Source organism: Mustela nivalis (genome assembly GCF_964662115.1).
Source record: "Mustela nivalis genome assembly, chromosome: 15".
Classification (NCBI taxonomy): Eukaryota; Metazoa; Chordata; class Mammalia; order Carnivora; family Mustelidae; genus Mustela; species Mustela nivalis.
The window spans coordinates 85,407,167-85,426,027 of NC_139034.1; the positions used below are offsets into that span (position 1 = coordinate 85,407,167).

Here is an 18,861-nt window from a genome sequence, read left to right on the forward strand (position 1 = left end):
ACATAAAAGATGCTCACATTCTAAATGGTGTGTGACAATGTTAGTGCTTAGGACTCCGTACACACTCACACACACACACCTTCCATTCAGATATCTTTATTTACTCCTGTTGACTATTGTGATTTCTGTGTTATTTTATCCACCTCTTTCCAAAACCCTCAAAGAACAACCCCCCCCCCCCTTCGGTACTGCCTGAGGGCCTCTGTAGTGCTGCCATCTTTCTGAATTATCCAGAATGGAAAGCTCGTTTTCATTATTAGCTTTTAATTCTCCTTCAGACACACAGTCGTTAGTCACAGACCTTTAATTCTTTTCCCCACACTCTGTCTTGGACGCCATATTTATGGAACTGCTTCTGGGAGCCGATCATCCGCATATTGGTTACGACCACTCAACAGCTGAACCTTGGCTTTCATTCTGTCTGCGTGACCATTGATTCTACACGAGAACGCGTGTATGACCTTCTTAAAGCACAACATGTATCAGATGGGCCCCCTCAAGTTAAAAAATTCCTGATTTAAAAAAAAAAAATTTCTATAAGGCAAATACATGCTTCTCAATTTAGCTCCCTAGAAATATTTTTAAAACTCCGCCTACTTGTGTTGGCAAACTGTTTATCATTGGTCCACTAAAACTCTATAATCCAGTTTTTTTACCCCTAAATTCATTGAATTTAGGAAAGGATTTTACCCCTAAATTCATTGAATTTAAGAAAGGATTCATTGAAATCAGGAGTAATGTCTTAAAGATTTTCTTGTTTCTCTCTGTCAGGTGGTCTTTATTCATTTGGTCTTCATGGCCTCCTAGTACTCTTCCTTTATGTGCCCAGTTTATTGGGTTCAATACTGTGAACGAGAATGATGTTAGCACCGCTCCCATGATAATAGCCAAGACATATCTCGCAAGTATTGTGGGCCAAGAATAGTACTAACTATGCCACACGCTTTATCTCATTTAATCTCTATATGCATGTGCACATACAGCCCAGGAAAGATGGAACATTCGGAAATCTGACCTCGACTTCTGTCAACATCTGTCCTCATAGAACCTATCACAGTGCCCTGTGAGGAGTGATTCCTTAAGAAGTGTTTGTGAGAAAGATGGGAACATGTTTAAGTAGGGCTGGGTGGGCTGCCCTGGACGCTGTGCCTGTCCTTCAGACTTCCCTGCTGTGGGTGTTTTGTTCCTCCCTTCTTACACGCTGTCCTTATTCATGGCCGTTCTGCCTCTTAACGATGCTTTTACGTATTTTTTGTGGCAGAAGGTCTGCCGTAGTGACAGAACCAACGAGTCACATTTTCCCTGTGGCACAGACATGGCCACTGTCATTTTGCAGACCAATGAAAGAATTACAGAGTCTCCAGAATGTTCTGCTCCAATTGAAATGATGAGATAACATAAAAATATGTTAGAAAAGGTTCAGGGTTATAAAGGAATCATAGCTTTTTTTTTTTTTTAAGACTTTATTTATTGGAGACAGAGAGAGAGCACGCACAAGTGGGGGTTGGTGGGGGGAGAAAGGGGCAGAGGGAGAAGGAGAAGCAGACTCCCCGCTGAGGGGGGATCTGACACAGGACTCGATCCCAGGACACCGGGATCATGACCTGAGCCGAAGGCAGTCACTTAACGACTGAGTCACCCAGGCGCCCCAAGAATGACAGCTTTTAACATTGTGTTTCCACTTTGAAATACCAAGGGTATTCTTCTTAGCAGGTTTTCTGATGCGATTACTCCCTGCACAGGTACTCGTTGAAGGCCTGTCTGCCTGTACAGCTTGGGGGTAGCTTACAACTGCTACATCGATGGGGTGTTGTATTGTGAGTATTAACATGCAGAAAGTTTTCAATTAATAAGTGAAGCAGGAATTCTCTGTGTCACTCTTAAAATGTGACCACAGAGAAGCCTGTTTTTAAAGGATTACTTCAACTCTGAATAAAATACTTGCGGTAAGAAAAACTCTACACTAATATTTTCTTAATTAAAAATAGGCACGCTTAAATGGCTGTTTCATATTTTTCACAGATATTTACTGCTCTGCTTCCTTTTCCCATAGGCAGGGTTCTCATTTTGCTTTCACCTGGGGGCTTCTGTCTTTATTTGAGAGAAGCATTCTCTGTGTCCTTGAATGCTGTCTGGAATATCATACACGTGATATGTGGTGCAAATTGAAGCTTCCCAGAAGCTTGACTGATTCTGCAGTTCCAGGGAAATCTCCCATTCTATTTTTAAAGATGCTTTCTTTCTTCTCTTCTTGGTCCAAGAGATATTACCCAAAGCCTGACTTTGGCTCCAAAGCGAAGCAGGCAGGGTCTCTATCTGGCCCTGTCCGTTTCCACCACAGACCCCGAAACAAGCTGTTTACACTTTCCGGGACTTAGTATCCCGTATGTAATTTTTAAGATTTTTGTGAAGTCGCTTGTATTTATATCTGCTCAGTAAATGTTAGAAATTGTTTTTATTTTCAGGAATAGTCATTGTATTAGCAGTAACAGTGAATTACTATTTAATGTTAACTTTTTCTTTGTTTCTGTTTTTGCTTTTTGTTTGGTTGGTTGTTTTTATTTGTTTGTTTGTTTGTTTGTTTTTTGAGAGAGAGAGTCTATGTGAGTTGGGATGCCGGGGGGGGGGGGGCGGGCGGGGAGGGACAGAGAGAGAGGGAGAATCTCAAGCAGACTCCATGCCCAGTGCAGAGCCTCTATCTCATGAACCTGAGACCATGATCTGAGTCAAAATCAAGAGTCAGATGCTTAATCGATTGAGCCACCCAGGCTCTCCTTCATGTTAGGCTTTTCTGAAACAAAAAAATCACTTTCACGTAGTCTGATAGTTTGGCTCATACGTATGATGGACGGGAAGATCATGTGATAATTACTAAACCAGCCTTCTGTCCCCGCTTGACCTTCGGGCAAGTTAGATTGAACTCTAAGGATGATATAGTTGCTGGGTTCCAACAGCACATAGAGTTTTTCTAAACCATGGATTTCAAGAACATACTATATTTTAAGTAAAATTTATAATAAAAAATCTGGGCGTGGACATCATAAAGCAGTTTGAGAACAAAGAGCAGGCTCTGTTGGAAGCAGACTTGGTTTCATGCTTCTGGAAGAGCACCTGTGCTCCTTGTGCACTCTTACTGTTCCTCGTCAAGTAACTAAAAGGATGTATTTTTGCCTTTCAGTCACTCAGGACTGCTTGCAACTGATTGCAGACAATGACACACCTACCATACGGAAAGGTAATGAGAGCCCCTCCCGTAACTTTTCTTACACGTTAGTCACTTGTAAGACTGCATTCAGACTTCATCTCGAATCCGCTGTCTGCCTGCAAACATCTCAGAATCAGATGTGAATAAGAGCCTTCAATCTCTTCAAAACGGTTGGGGAATACATGTTTAGGCTACTGTAATAATCTAACAAACAGAATTACCTTAAAGACACAAATACTTAGAAATGTAAAATAATTAGCCTATGATAAAACCAATACTAAGCCATGCTTAGGTTTTTGTTTTAGATTTTTAGAAATCACTTTGGCTTCTCTGATGACTCAAGATCATTTTCATGAATATTAACTGGTTTTTGTTTTATTTAGGTTTTAGAACTCACAATAGGGGGAGGATGAAACTGAACAAGTCATAAACCTTTTATATCAATTACTAGTGAATATGTAATTGTGCAAATGAACATGACACTGTTATGATAAACCAATGTGAAATGATTGCTTTGTATTTTGCACGTATCAGTTGAAGACATGCGACGTTCTACGTACCGTGTGGGCTTTGGGGCTTCGTGACAAGTCAGATGTGTACTGTTCTTCACCTTCATGGAATTTACCTTTTGATGAGGGGAACCGGGGAAAACGCTAATGAACAAGTGAAATGTAAAATGATAAAATTAAGTGCAATGGGAAAAACTCCAGCAGGCGGGGGCCTGGGGAATGTCTGGGCTGTGAACCAGAACAGGGAGTTCACAAGTGTCAGGGGGCTAAGCCAGGAGCCAGGAATGGGGAAACGAGAAGGAGCCCAGAGGATGGATTTGGACGGGCCTCTGTACTGAGTGCCAGGAGGGCCGTCTTACATCTGTATTTTTCTAAGGGGATGTAATTCTCCCAAATGTAGCACAAGTACTAAACTCTTTGAAACCCTGTTATCATTTATCACTCTGCATTTTCCAAAGTTCTATCTTTGCAACTTTAATAGGCAGCAGACTGTTTGCTAAGAATTAAAATAAAGTCCGAAGAAGACCTTAAGGACCAAAGATAAAATTTGAAAAATATAACTTAGGGAAAGTTTGGTTTATATGTTTGGCCAAAACAAAAATGCTGCCCGTCACATGGAAAGATGAAGCTGCTTTTTGGTCCTGGGTGTGAGTCTCACAGAGGACTATGTGTGATGTCCCCGGTTGGTGGCTGCTCTCCACTGACCTCAGGTGCTTATCTTCATGCTTTACCCCTTAGACATGTAGGTTAGCCCGGTGAGACCAGCAGGCCTTGAGCAGCATGGGACTGTTAGTCGTTAGCACCAACCCGGTAAGGTCTGCTATGTTGTGTTTCCATTTTCACTTGTCTCACTATATTTTTTAACTTAACCTTTTGATTCCATCTGACCCATTAGTTGTTTGGGAGTGTGTTGCTTAATTTCCATGTAGTTTTGAGTTTTCCTATTTTTCTCCTGTTACTTATTCCTACTTTCACATCATTGTGGTTAGAAAAGATGCTTGATATGATTTCAGTCTTCTTAAATCTGTTCAAATTTGTTCGGTGCCCTAACATTTTATTTATCCTGGAGAATTTTCTTTGTGCGCTTAGGAAGAATGCATATTCTGCTACTGTAGGATAGAATATTTGTATATCTGTTAAGTCCTTCTGGTCTGTAGTGTTTTTCAAGCACACTATTTCTTTACTTAGTTTCTTTTGGATGACCTATCCATTATTGAAAGTAGGGTATTGAATTCTCCTACTCTTACTGTGTTGCTGTCTATTTATCATTTCAAATCTGTTAATATTTGCTGTATACATTAGTGGCTTCAGTTCATTAGGGGTAACAAGTATATATATGCTTGTTATACTTTCTTGATGAATTGATCCACTTGTCATCATATAATGACCTTCTTTGTCTCTTGTGACATTTTGTTACTTGAAGTCTATTTTGTCTATATAAGAATAGCCACTTCTTGTCTTTTTTGTTTACCATTTGTATGAAATATCATTTTCCAGCCCTTCACTCTGAGTGTCCTTAAAACTGAAGAGTTTTTTGTAGGCAGAATAAAGTTGGATTTTGTTTTCCCTCCAATTCATTCAGCCACTCTATGCCTTTTGATTGGTAAATTTAATCTATTTACATGTAAAGTAGTCATTGATAGTGAGGACTTATTATCTTCTTTTTGTTAATTATTTTATGGCTGTTTTTTAGTTCCTTTCTTCCTTTCTTCCTCTCTTGATGTCTTCCTTTGTGGCTTTGTGTATTGTTATGTCTTCATCCTTTATCTTTGTATTTTGGGTGTCTACTACAGGTTTTTAAATTTGTGTTTACCATATCACTTACATAAAGCCATTTAGTTACAGTAGTTTATTTTAAGCTGATAAGAATTTAACTTTGATTTAGATCTTTTTATATTGTGTGTCTATTAACAAACTACTATAGTTATAATTCTTTTAGTACCTTGTCTTTTAATTTTTATACTAGAGTTCAGAGTGATCTATACTCATTATAGCCATTTCTGTCAGGTTTACTGGAGATTTGTTTTATCCCTTCGGTTGTGTTGGATTTTCCTTGTTCTTCACCTTCCTTGAAGAGTTGCTTTGTTGTCTATTCAGGTACCTCTCCTGCTCCTCACTGACTGATTTTGACTGGGAGATACTTTTACTGGTTATCAGTGCTTGATATTAGCCACTTTAAGGCTAGGAGCAAGGCCCACTTTGCCTCCTCCCTACCTTCCTGGAGGAAAAGAATCTGTTGTCTGTTTTTCCTCAGTCATACAAAACAAAACAAAGCAAAGCAAACTGCTGGGTATAAAAGAATGTCCTCCCCTTTTCTTTGTTTCTTGCTGTTGCAGGGACCAAGCTCTTTGAATCATTCAGCACAAAGTATGGGGTGAGATGGAAACCAGTTCCAGAGAAGGCACTCTGAGAGGCTATGTGGCTAGGCATACACTCAGATTTCCCCATCACAGATGGAGGCCGTCTTCTTGGTGCTGACAATAGCCTGTCTGGGGGAGGGACTGATGTGAATAAATTGAAATTGTTCCTCATACATATATTAATGTTAACTGCTTCTCAGTTTGTGCTTTACTACGTAACTCCTACTTCTTAGCTGGATTCTGAATTTCTTTTCAGAAAGTTGGCATTTACAAGGTATTGGTACATCACTGTTTCTGTGAAGGGTTGATGTGTAAGGCTTACTGTGCTGCACCTTGCTGACATAACCATTCATCCCACTGCCTTTTGCCTACATGGTTTCAAGGGAGAAATCAACTGTTAATATTATTGAGCATCCCTTATACTGGAATGATTGCTTCTCTCCTGCTGCTTTCAAGATTTTCTCCTTGTCCTTTCTTTTAGCTGCTTAATTACAATTCACCTTGGTATGGATCTCTTGGAGTTTATCCTATTTATTTATTTATTTATTTAAATATTTCCTTTATTTGTTGGAGAGAGAATAAGCATGGGGGAGCAGAGGTAGAGGGAGAAGCAGGCTCCCTGCTGAACAAGGAGCATGATGTGAGATTCAATCCCAGGACCATGACCTGAGCCAAAGGTAGATGCTTAACCAACTGAGCCACCCAGGCATCCCCATGTTAACCCTTTTTAGAATTCATTCTGCTTCTTGGATGTGTAATGCAATCTTTCTTCAAAGTTAAGAAGACCTCCTCTTATTTCTTCAAATACTCTTTCTGCTCCTTTCTGGGCTCCTTCTGGGCTTCCCATAATGCAAATGTTAGTCTGATTGAGAGTCCCCTGCTCAGTTCACCACTTCCATTTCTTTTCTTTCTGCTCCTCAGACTGGATAAGTTTAATTGTTCTATTTTCAAATTTGTGGATTCTGCCTTCTGCCTGCTTAATTTGCTCTGTAACCTCTCTACTGAATTCTTTATTTTAGCTATTTTACTTTTTAGCTCTCACGTTCTATTTGGTTCCTTTTTTAACAAAATATTTTTTATTTGTTTACAAAGAGTGTCCATTTGTTTATACATAATTCTCTTAGTCTTCTTAAGCTTTTTGTCTATGGTTTCCCTTTGCTCTTTAAGCATATTAAAAGATGTAAATCTTTGTCTAGTAAGTTCAATATCTGGGTTTCCTCAAAATGGTTTTGCCAATTTCTTTTTTTTCCTGGGAATGGCCCATAATTTTCTGTTTGTTTTATTTGCTTTTGTCAGTCTGCTGTCCCTTGTTCCAGAAGGCTATGTGTAGTAGACATCTTTAAAGTTTTTGATTGACACCAGGCTGGGGATTTGCTCCTATCAGAAAGAAATCTCTAAGCAGGGGCACCAGGGGTGGGAGAGAGCAGTCAGTAAGACATCTGACTCTTGGTTTCTGCTTGGGTTGTGATCTTGGGATCATGTAATCAAGTCACACATCAGGCTCTATGCCCAGCACGAAGTCTGCTTAAGACTCCCTCTCAGTCTCCCTCTCCCCCTCCCTGTTCTCTCTCTAAAATTAAATAAATCTTGAAAAAAAAATGAAAAGAAAAAAAATAAAGAAAGGAAATCTCCAGACAGGTCAAAATGCATAGCCACAATGATTTGAGAACAAAGTAAGTATTATACTCAATAGTTCCAGCAAGGTGACCCCTAGAACTCAGGGCTTCATCTCCCTAGCTGCTGCTCTGTTGGAGAATGGGAGATGGCAAGTGTGTAAGCAAAAATACAATACTTCCATAATGAAATTTAACAGCCTTTTTCTTTTTTCATTAATTACTGTCTTGGTTGCTGTAACTTTTTTTTTTTATTAGATTTCATATATCCAAAGATGTTGATTCTGTAAGTTTTGCCAGCTTAATTGCTATTCTGGTGGAGGGACTGATTATTTGAGCTTTCTACTCTGCCATTTTATATGACATTACTCTGACATCTATAATTACATCTTTAGGGAATATCTATTGACCACTCTGGTCTAGAATAAAATTAATATGATTCCTCTTAATTCTATATATTCCTCCTCTCCCCTACCATACATTTTTGGGGTACCAATGTTATATTTCTATATGTTATGTATGTACTATTAAAATATCTATGTTTCTATCCATTGAGGTCAACTTTAATACACAGCCTTGGAGCCCCAGGTATTACAAATGAGGCAGTTGAATGAATTTACTACCAATATTTTTCCTCCTCTACTTCTCTGTATTTGTAAATTTTATAATTTCTACATTGTCATGACATAATACTGTTTCCTTCTTTTCTTTCAAATCATTCTCTTTATGTACTTTTGTGTTCAAACCATTCTTTTTATGTGCTTTTTGCTTGGTTTTACAGATAAATGTAGTCAATACCTATCCCAAGTGCTTTTATTGTGCTTTCCTCATTCATGTCTTAGTTTCCTGAATTTCACTCTATTTTACTCAAAATGGGCTCAGGAGAAAAATGTTCACTAAGCTTCTGCACTGATAAAGCTCTATCTTTGTAGTTTCTTTTTTTTTTTTTATAAGTAATTTTTTAAAGATTTTATTTATTTATTTGACAGAGAGAAATTATAAGTACACTGAGAGGCAGGCAGAGAGAGAGAGAGAAGGAAGCAGGCTCCCTGCTGAGCAGAGAGCCCGACGTGGGACTCGATCCCAGGACCCTGAGATCATGACCTGAGCCGAAGGCAGCGGCTTAACCCACTGAGCCACCCAGGCGCCCTGTAGTTTCTATATGTTAAGGACAGATGGCTAGATACAAAATCCCCAGTTTCCCCTTTATTTATTTGAGTTGTAGGAATTTCTCCACTCTCTTTTGGCATTAAATGCACTTTGAAGAGAACAAAGGTAAGAGAAATATTTCTTCTTATAAGTGGCTTGACTTTTTTGCCTGATTTTACAAAGAATTATTTATTTACCTTTAAAAGTCAGTACTTGTTTTATTCTATATCTCAGGGTTGACTGCTGAGTAGGTAGCACAACAGCTCCCAAAGACATCTACGGTCTCATCCCTGAGACTTTCGAGTATTGTAGGTCACACAGGAAAGGGCACTTTGTAGGTGTGATGAAGATAAGAGATTTGGGGGAACTACCCTGGCCGATCTGGGTGAGCCCAGGGTAATGACAAGTGTCCTCGCAGAGCAACTTGGTCTGGTCAGAGTCAGAGAGGTGATGTGAGGTTGAAATTCAAGATGGGAATGATGGGTTTGGTGCCTGGGAAGACAGAGGAGGCCAGGAACCAAGGAAAGCAGGAAGACTGTGGGAGCTGGAAAAGGCAAGGGTTGGGCTCTGCAGCTTCCAGAAAAAACATAGACTTGCCAACACCTTGATTTTTGCCCAGTGAGACTTCTGATGTTTTGAACTGTGAGATACTAAATGTCTGTTTTTTAAGCCACTGAATACTTGATGGTTTGTTATAGCAGCAACCCACAACTAATGAAGCTATCTTGAATCTACTTTCCTGGCCTGGGCGGCACCCCTTCATCTGTGGTGGCTCTGCTTGACTTTTGTTGTGGCTTGTTTTGTCTGTCAGGGTTCCAATTACTTGTATGTGCTTGTTCTTGACCTGTCTTATAGCTCCTATATACTTTATAGTTCTAGATGTATTTTTCAAATTCTAAACTCTTTATTTCTTTGTTTTTGCAATACCTGTTTCCCATTCTGAAACTTTTATTTTCATTTCAATGATTTATTTATTTTTAAATTTTATTTATTTATTTTGCCTCCTCGCCTCCCACGTTCTTCTAGCCAACATGGAAATTTCCTGGACTGTGAGTTTGCAGAGATTTCTGTGTGCCTACGAGGGCTTCTTCACCATTAGAGAGTTGATTCTTGCTGGTTCTTTGTAAGTTGACCAATGCCAGGACCTTTCACTGTTTTCTGGCTGCGCCCCTCCCCTTCCACACCCAGCCCCAGTGTGAACCCCTGACTTCTGGCAGCCTGTACAGCTACTCTGGAGAACATGCATCTGTCTGCTTCTTTCACATGACCCAATAGGAGGTAAAAAAGGACAGATGTTATTTCCACAATCGTGTTGATAGCAGAAGTCTCTTGTTTGTTTCTGCCTTGCCATCTAATTATTTCATATAGGCAATGATGAACTTTACTTTCAATATCCCAGTAGAATTTTAACACTTGATGACTCCCTTCTTGAAATACACGCTGCCCTTGGTTTATTTCTCTAATCATTTCCTTACCCTTTGGGCCATTCCTTTTTAAATTTCTTTGAAAACTACCCTTAAATGTATTTCCTCAATAGAGATGTCCTTCAGTCCTCCAGTACAATCATATTCTCTTTTCATTCTTCTTTTTCCTTTGGTGTTTTTCAGTGCTACTATGTCGTCACTTAGCAGGTATGTGCTGATGGTTTAAACATAGATCTTTAGCCCAAACCACTTAGCTCCAAGCCCATATACACTCCTGTCTTTTTAACATATCTTCCTTCAACTTGGTGACATCTCAGCCTAGACCATAGGACTTGTCCCCACATTTCCTCCTCTAGCAATCCTATTCCAGTGAGTGTGATGACTGTGTCCTCAGTTGTTTCAGGCAGAATTTTGGGTGTCATTCTTATCTCTTCCCTCTGACTCAGTACATTAATCTCAAAACTCTGTCAGTTATTCCCCATGAACATAACCTGAATTAATCCATTCCCTTAAATTCCCATCTTCCCAGACCCCCATCATCTCTCCCCTTGGCTGGTTTCCTTGGCCCCCATTTTGTACCTTTTCTTGTCTGGTAACCACAGAGTGATTATAGCCCAACCGGGGCCTCCAATGACCCTTCATATAACTCAGCCTCCATGGCCCTGCCTGGCTGCGTGTGCTCTCTCCTGATTCCCCTGCTCTGTCCCAGCTACAGAATCACACCTGTCATAACTGTGGGTTTCCATGCCCAAAAGCACTCTTTTTATATTAAAAAAATTACTACTTCTTGAATTGGTTGACATAATCTGCCTTCTAAGAAAGTATTATCATTATCTTATCCCCTAAAACTATTTTCAGCAGCTGTATGATACTAAGATTAAAAAATCAGAAAGGCTGGGGCGCCTGGGTGGCTCAGTGGGTTAAGCCGCTGCCTTCGGCTCAGGTCATGATCTCAGAGTCCTGGGATCGAGTCCCGCATCGGGCTCTCTCCTCAGCAGAGAGCCTGCTTCCCTCTCTGTCTCTCTGCCTGCCTCTCCATCTACTTGTGATTTCTCTCTGTCAAATAAATAAATAAAATATTTAAAAAAAAAAAAAATCAGAAAGGTAGCCAATTGACAGCTTCTCTCTGTAGCGTTTTTTCAGTTACTGTGGGAGGTAACACCAGAAGTATGGATGTTTTCAAGGAAATCTGTTCATAAAGTAAAATTAAAAAAAAAAAAACAAGTATTCATGAAATGCATCTGATTTTTCTTTTTTTTGTTCAAGATTTAATTGGGCATTTTTAAATTTTTTAAAATTTATATTCCATTAGCCAACATATAGCCTCATTTGTTTTTGATGTAGTATTCAATGATTCAGTAGTTGCACATAACACCCAGTGCTCACCATATTTCTATAAAATGTTATCAACCTAAAATTTATGTTTTCATGTAAGTCAGATCACGAAAGACGTACTCTTCTTAAGAGCAGATGCTTTCAAATATAGTGTAAATGATTTTCACATGTTAATACTGGCATTCTGTTGATTTCATTTCATTATTATTATACACATCCATTTTAAGTTTTCAGAGACATTTAAATACCCCAAGTATTTACAGCTCCATGGAGCTGGGAAGTTCAGGCTTTATACACCACAGCACATCTGTGTTTAGCTGTGGACTAACGGAGATAAAGAGAAGCAGTAACTCTTGGCGTTTACTTACAAATTCTCAAATATTTATTGGTGGCGATGCATTCCAGTTTAGAAAAGCGTCCTCTGGAATGGGTTCTTCATGCGTATTTTCTTGTCAGCCTTTATCCATCGTCTAATTAGTGTGCTAAAAGTCTCAGTAAATTTTAAGATGTAGAAGCGTTATATAATATTTATGCTTACGTTATAATCACTTTAGCTCTTAATGTATTCTTTCATCTGTTTTCTTAATGGATCTGAGATTCACTCCACATGTACCCCCTGAGTGCAGACCCCGGGCAGGGCTGTGTTCTTGGCGTTTGGCCTCACGCAGTGCGGTCCGTGGGTGTGCGTGCTGGTGTATGTGTATGTGCACTGTGTGTGTGCAGGGAACAGGAATACAGACAGTACATACAAACCAGTAACCATGGGCTGTCTCTAATAAGAATATTTCCAGCAAGGTAGGATGAAATGCCAAAAGAACATGTCAAGAGAACATAAGAATATACCTAATAACTACTTCTTTTGCTTTCTGTTCTGACAATGCGGCAGTGAAAGTTGGTACAAGCTGGCTCACTAATTTTACAGATGTAAAGAAAAGCCTTTCCTCAAGAAATAGGAAATCAACTTAAAGTATTGAAAAAAAAAAATGTGCAGCCAAGAAATACCTCCAGCCAGAATACGAGCAAGCAGGTTTGGAAATGAGCCTGTCCCTTCACCTCCTGAGTATGTCCTACATCTGTGGTAGCTTCCATCTCGCACAGTTCCGGCAACCAGCTCATGAAACCCTTTCAGAAAAAAATTAATAAATAATATGATGCTTTTAAAATGCAGCGGGATGCTTGTGGGCAACTGTATAGCACACCACCATTTTGAGTTAGTTTATGTCTAAAGTTGGGGTCATTAATTCAGTGACGCTTGGCTGCCTGTCCCCGAGGGGCATCATCTCAGGCCCCAGAAGGCAGCAGGGAGCTGACTTACAGGGCCCCGAAGTCAGAGAGGTCCCAGTCTCAGGCATGTGCTGTTTCGGAGGGAGAAAATGTGCTCGGTGGTCGGAGCATCCGACAGGTGTCCTCAGGACCACGGAGGCCCCTTTCGTCATCCGCTGCATTTCACAGCAGTCACAACACGAGACTTCATTCTTCCCATGTTTTGGGCAGTCTGCGTTTAAAAATGCCGTGAGCACAGATCTCACGTAAACCAACAGAAAACGATGGTATTGTCATCTTCCCACTGCCTTGCTGCTGTGTCAAAACGGGATGACAAGATTGCCTCTGCGACGTGTCCCTGAGGAGACCTTTCCTCCAGAGACTGTCCCCTTCCAGTGGGGCACCGGAGGGCTTCCATCCAAGTCCAGTTTCTTCATGGGCCTTCCTGGGAACAGCAGAGCTGGGTGACCAGGCCTGCCGAGCACTGGGGGGCCCTCCTCCCTCCCCATGGGAAACTGAGGCGCGTCCTGTGAGCACACAAGAGGACGGACAAGACCACCTGTGTCCACAGGCACCTGTGGCTCCTTCCGTGGTCTCCCTCACAGCCGCCTGTCTTCCACCTGTGGGCCATGCCGACGTGGAGGGCTGCGAGAGGGAACAGATCTCAGATTCACAGTGTCCTTCGCTTTGTGTGATCACCTCGGGCTCTTTACTTCTCTGAAGTGTTGAGAAAATATGGGGTTTTTGTTTTATTCTCTTCCCTCCTGAATCCTATTCGGAAAAAGCTCAGACAGGATGGGTTTGGGGGAGCTAGCTGAGGCAGGGACGCTCACTCAGCCGTTCCTACCGTGCCACCCCCTGACAAAACTCCACAGGAAAGTTGTTCTTGAAACTCAACCCAGGACAAGTCGTTCTTCCCAGAACTTCTGGCATATCGTCTTGTGGGCCCCGAGTTTTATTATTCCCCTCTTTGCTGCGACCGAGGTGAAGCCTGGGGACATACCCCTCTTTGCTGCGACCGAGGTGAAGCCTGGGGACATGCGTTGTCCAGCATTATCCATTATAAGGAACATTTTTAGATTATTTTAGACCACAGTTTCATTTCACTGTTTTCTCTCCTTACATTACCACTTCCCTAATCTTCTTTTCACTTGTTAGATGCCATTTTATTTATGCCCCTGCATTCTTGACCTAGTCTCAGTTTTACCCTTTACTCTGGTATTTTTACACGATGGTGAGAAATCCAGGGAATTTAATGCTGTGAATTCACAGGAGAGGGTGTTTGTCCCTGAGCATGGTGTTCCCACGCCAGAGGGAGGCCCCCCTCCTGTCTACCCGTTTCTGTAGCCGCTGGCGGCTCTGTGTCCCCTTCCTTGGGCTCTTGTCTTTGCGGACCCCCCCAGGACTCCCCCATGAAATCTGAGGGCTCACAGAGGAGAATGTGTGTGCTGACCTGGAAGCACTTCAACTTGGATATCGCAGAGGACTATTGCCGAGTTCCTTGACCTTGTCCTCGTAGAGGCTGTGTCTTGGTCCCTTCCCTCGCTGCCCTGAAGCCCAGTTACGGTGCCTGGTGGGGAGGGGGCCTCCCCAGGCCCCTCGCTAAAGTCTCCCATCCTAACTCGGTCCTCTCCAGGAACCAAAGGAAAACCAGAAAACCTCTGTGAGTGTGTCATTCAGAGACATTTGGTCCGTTTGGCCCCATCCAGACCAGGCTTTCTGGCGAACGTCGCTGAAATACACAAGATTTGAAGAAAATGCAGACTTTGCTTGAGATGTACTGGCCCTCGGGTCCCCAAATACAGGGGTGCGGGAGGTCGTGTGCCCAAAACCACTGCTGAAACACCAGGAGAATGTCCTGATGGTCTCTTTTGTCTCTTTTGTAAAAGATGAATTTCTCCTCTAAGTTTCAGACTCCGGTTTAGCGGCCGAGCAGACGTGGAAAACCGCTCTTCTCACCAGTGCTCTGTCTTCATCACAGGGGCTTACACATTCGTTCCGTGGCTGCTGAGCTTTAAAAGAGGAAGAGCCCTGGAGGAGAAGGAAAACAAAATCCTGGTGAAGGAAACGGGTTATTTCTTTATATATGGGCAGGTAGGTTCCCTGCCCCCTGCTGCCTCTGCCTGTTTCTCTCTGCTGTGCTCACTTCTGACCCGCGTCTCTGGTTTGTTCCTCAGGTTTTATACACCGATAACACCTTTGCCATGGGACACCTAATACAGAGAAAGAAAGTCCACGTCTTTGGGGACGAATTGAGTCTGGTGACTTTGTTCCGATGTATTCAAAATATGCCTGAAACACTACCCAATAATTCCTGTTATTCGGCTGGTAAATAACAATTCTGTGTAAATAGAAGAATGGTTCTCGGTATGCTGGGCGGCGTTTGTTCTCTGGAAGGATAAGCTAGCTCTTTTGAGTCGAAACGGATACAATCATTAGTAATGGTTTTATCGTTCTTCTGTACATGGAGAAGGGGCCGTAACGCGCTGGCGATCAGCACGGAGAGCAGTTCCAAGCTGCATTTCCTTCCGTAGATAACGCTGCGTAAGAACCCAGGGAATGATTACCATGTGCCAGGCATCCTTGTCTTATCCTGACCTGGGCTCCTTCGTCCGACCACCGCCCCCCTCCCCCCCTCCCCACCCCGTTTAAGGGAGGCGGCATCTGAGACACAGAGAGGTAGCTCATGCTGCCCCAGAGGGCACAGCTTCCAAGTTCCAGAGCCTGGATGAAACCAACAGGTCTGACCCCAGAGTGGGAGCCCCCAAAGCTTTTCTTGTTTGTGTTTTTGTTTTACGTGCTGCTGAAGACATGTCCTTAACCAAATCAAGGGTCTGGTCAGGTTGCCCAGTGGCTTTCTCTCCCTCTCCCTCTCCTTCAGGTGACATGTGCTGCACATAGGCCAGACAGAGGACTTTGGGATGGGAGTTTGCAGGAGCGAGGCTCCTTCAGCTCGGGGCAGTGAGGATGAGGAAAGGAAGGAAAGGGAAAGGGAGGACTTTGTTCCCATCCGGTCTTCAGGCTGTTCTTGCAACAGAGTCTTCATTTTATTTTGGGGGTAAATTCATCAAAGCTGGTATGAGGGGAGAAAAAAAAAACATATTAGCCTTGAACACATTTTTTCCTCTCTGGTGATTTGACACATCCACTGAGAACCCTGAGGCATGTCTTCAGTTCCGTATTCCCTGAAACACAGGCCCGAGGCCTGGCCGCCTCCTCTGAAGCCCTAAGTTTCAAAGGCGTTTGCTACCGAGTGCACAATCACTCATCAGGAAGGAAGGGAAATTGGAGGGGGTGTCCTTGTGGACCCGCAGCCATGAACAGCTGTAAGGGGATGATGAGGAAGTGTGTTGAATTCAAACTCCCTAATTTTCATAAAGAGATGTTCCCCTGTGCTCAGCGATGACCAGTATCCTGGCATTGCAGAAAACCCACAGAAAGACGCGGCCACCCCGTCTGGACTGACTCTAGGCACAGCAGGACGCAACACGGGCGGTGTCTGCTCATTGCCCTTCGGTGCTCCTGCCCTCCGCCACGCCGCCCCGGGGCCTCAACTTTGAAGACTAGTTTATTGGACCTTTGGGCTGTGCCCCGGTGCCAGAGCGTAGGTTAGGTAGGAGAACCGTTCTCCAGGACATTCCGGGCTGCAGTGCTCATCTGTTCTGGGCCAGTCTGCTTCAAACCAGTTAGTATATAAGAGCCGGACATGCTCCCATACATCATAACCTGGGAAAAAATGCAAACGGTCCCTCGGAAGAGCCCAGCTGGCACCAAACACTGGTCTTACGCACAGCTGGATCGCGCTGTTTCCCTCTCAAATCGAGTGTCTGTTGTAGAAGTGACAGCTCAGCTGCTGCGATCGGGAAGGACTGGAAGAGCCAATAACTCAGTGTTAGAGTTTCAGACAGAACCTTCTTGAAAACTGTCAGTTCACACGGCCTTTATTTTGAGTTAGTATTACTTAATGCTCCGTGATCAATAGCTTTTGTTAAAATACTAGATTCTCTTCAGTCTATGATAACAACTGATCTATTCAACAAGTAAATTCCAGCTTTTTTTTTTTTTACTGTTTTATGTAGTCATCAAATGCTTTGCTAATCCTAAAAAGTGTGCATGTTATCCTTCGCAATACCTGAAACTATGTTCTTTTGTTTGTTGTCTGTCATAGTCCATGACAAAAAAACAAGATCCTTGGAGACAGAATCTTCTGTCATTCTGATCACAGCCCTGTGCGTGTCTAGAAAGGTGTCTGGTACATCGTAAGTTCCGATAAGTAAACACTGACTAGCTGTCGCCTGAGGAGATCTGGGTGCTTTGGGCCTGATGGATGTTAACATACATAATGTCGTTTGTGTAAATACATTTTCAAGGCATCTTCGTGAAAATACAACTGCTTTTTTAAATTGTTGGTTGAAAATAAGAACAACATCGATAGTAATTTGTTTGTTATTTTCTTTGTTTCTTCTCCCCTAATCATCCTTTCTTCTCTGTCATCTTTGTCTTTTAAAACGGGTCCCCACGGATGTACCGAGGGTAGTTCCTGAATTGTACTCTGTGTTCCTGAATCACAGAACACATCCTTGTAAAATAGGCACATACAGATTTATTAGTTAGTTTTGAGGAGCTAAGTATTTTATTGCTTTTGATTATGAGGACAAATATGGTCATTTAAGGGAACGTGGAAACAAAGAAGACTGTCAAAAATAATTCAAATGTCTCCTAACCCCATGGTCTGGACTCCAGAGAAACACTATGTTAATGGATGGGTTTTGCTGATAAGTGGTGTTTTGTTTTTTGTCTTCCTAGTAATATACACATATTTATTTATTTATTTATTTTTATTTCTTTTCAGCATAACAGTATTCATTGTTTTTGCACCACACCCAGTGCTCCATGCAATCTATGCCCTCTCTAATACCCACCACCTGTTTTCCCCAACCTCCCACCCCCCGCCCCTTCAAAACCCTCAGATTGTTTTTCAGAGTCCATAGTCTCTCATGGTTCACCTCCCCTTCCAATTTCCCTCAACTCCCTTCTCCTCTCCATCTCCCCATGTCCTCCATGCCATTTGTTATGCTCCACAAATAAGTGAAACCATATAATTAACTCTCTCTGCTTGACTGATTTCACTCCGCATAATGTCCTCCAGTCCTGTCCATGTAGATATGAAAGTTGGGTATTCCTCCTTTCTGATGGAGGCATAATACTCCATAGTGTATATGGACCACATCTTCCTTATCCATTCGTCCGTTGAAGGGCATCTTTGGAAGACCATTCCATGCTCTTGGATCGGAGGAATAAACATTGTTAAAATGTCTATACTGCCTAGAGCAGTCTTTACTTTTAATGCCATTCTGATCAAAATCCCACCACTATTTTTCAAGGAGCTGGAGCAAATAATCCAAAAATTTGTATGGAATCAGAAGAGACTCTGAATTGCTAAGGAGACGTTGAAAAACAAAATAAAACTGGGGGCATCACGTTACCTGATTTCAAGCTTTACTACAAAGCTGTGATCACCAAGACAGCATGCTACTGGCATAAAAAATATACACATTTTATATGCACATTCAGTGCATATTTATGTGATATCTATGCAGTTTATACATCTGCATAGTGTGTGTGTACTTTGTGTATTCTATTTTGTATTTTTATTTAACATCATTTTTTTTGTATTTCTATTTTGTTTTTATGTAACATCATTATTTTTTTAACACTGTTATAAACATTTTTGTCAATAAAATGAAGCAAAACCACTTTTAACCACACAATATCCCAAGGAGGGATGTGCTATGATCTGACTTTTTTTCTTCTTCAAATAAAACATTGGTTTCTGTTCAGAGTCTCATCTTATAGACAGTAGGTGAGAAATACATTTATTTGTATCTGCTGTCTTTCTGCTCATTTGCTTTAGCTTTTTTGTTTGTTTTTTACTCTGGTCGTAGGCCGGTGGAATTGTAACTGGTTTGCAGTCCGCGGGTGTCCCTTGAAGCGTGAATGCGT

General features: G+C 41.8%; 1 protein-coding gene across 1 annotated transcript in view; it reads left to right on the forward strand.

The window, feature by feature from the left end:
• TNFSF13B (TNF superfamily member 13b) overlaps positions 1 to 18,861 on the forward strand; it is a 57,612-nt gene that overhangs the window by 35,023 nt on the left and 3,728 nt on the right. The window contains exons 9-11 of the mRNA XM_082701001.1: positions 3,179 to 3,235; positions 14,840 to 14,952; positions 15,036 to 15,186. Of these exons, the coding sequence (XP_082557127.1) occupies positions 3,179 to 3,235; positions 14,840 to 14,952; positions 15,036 to 15,186 (321 nt within the window). The remainder of the gene's footprint in view (positions 1 to 3,178; positions 3,236 to 14,839; positions 14,953 to 15,035; positions 15,187 to 18,861) is intronic.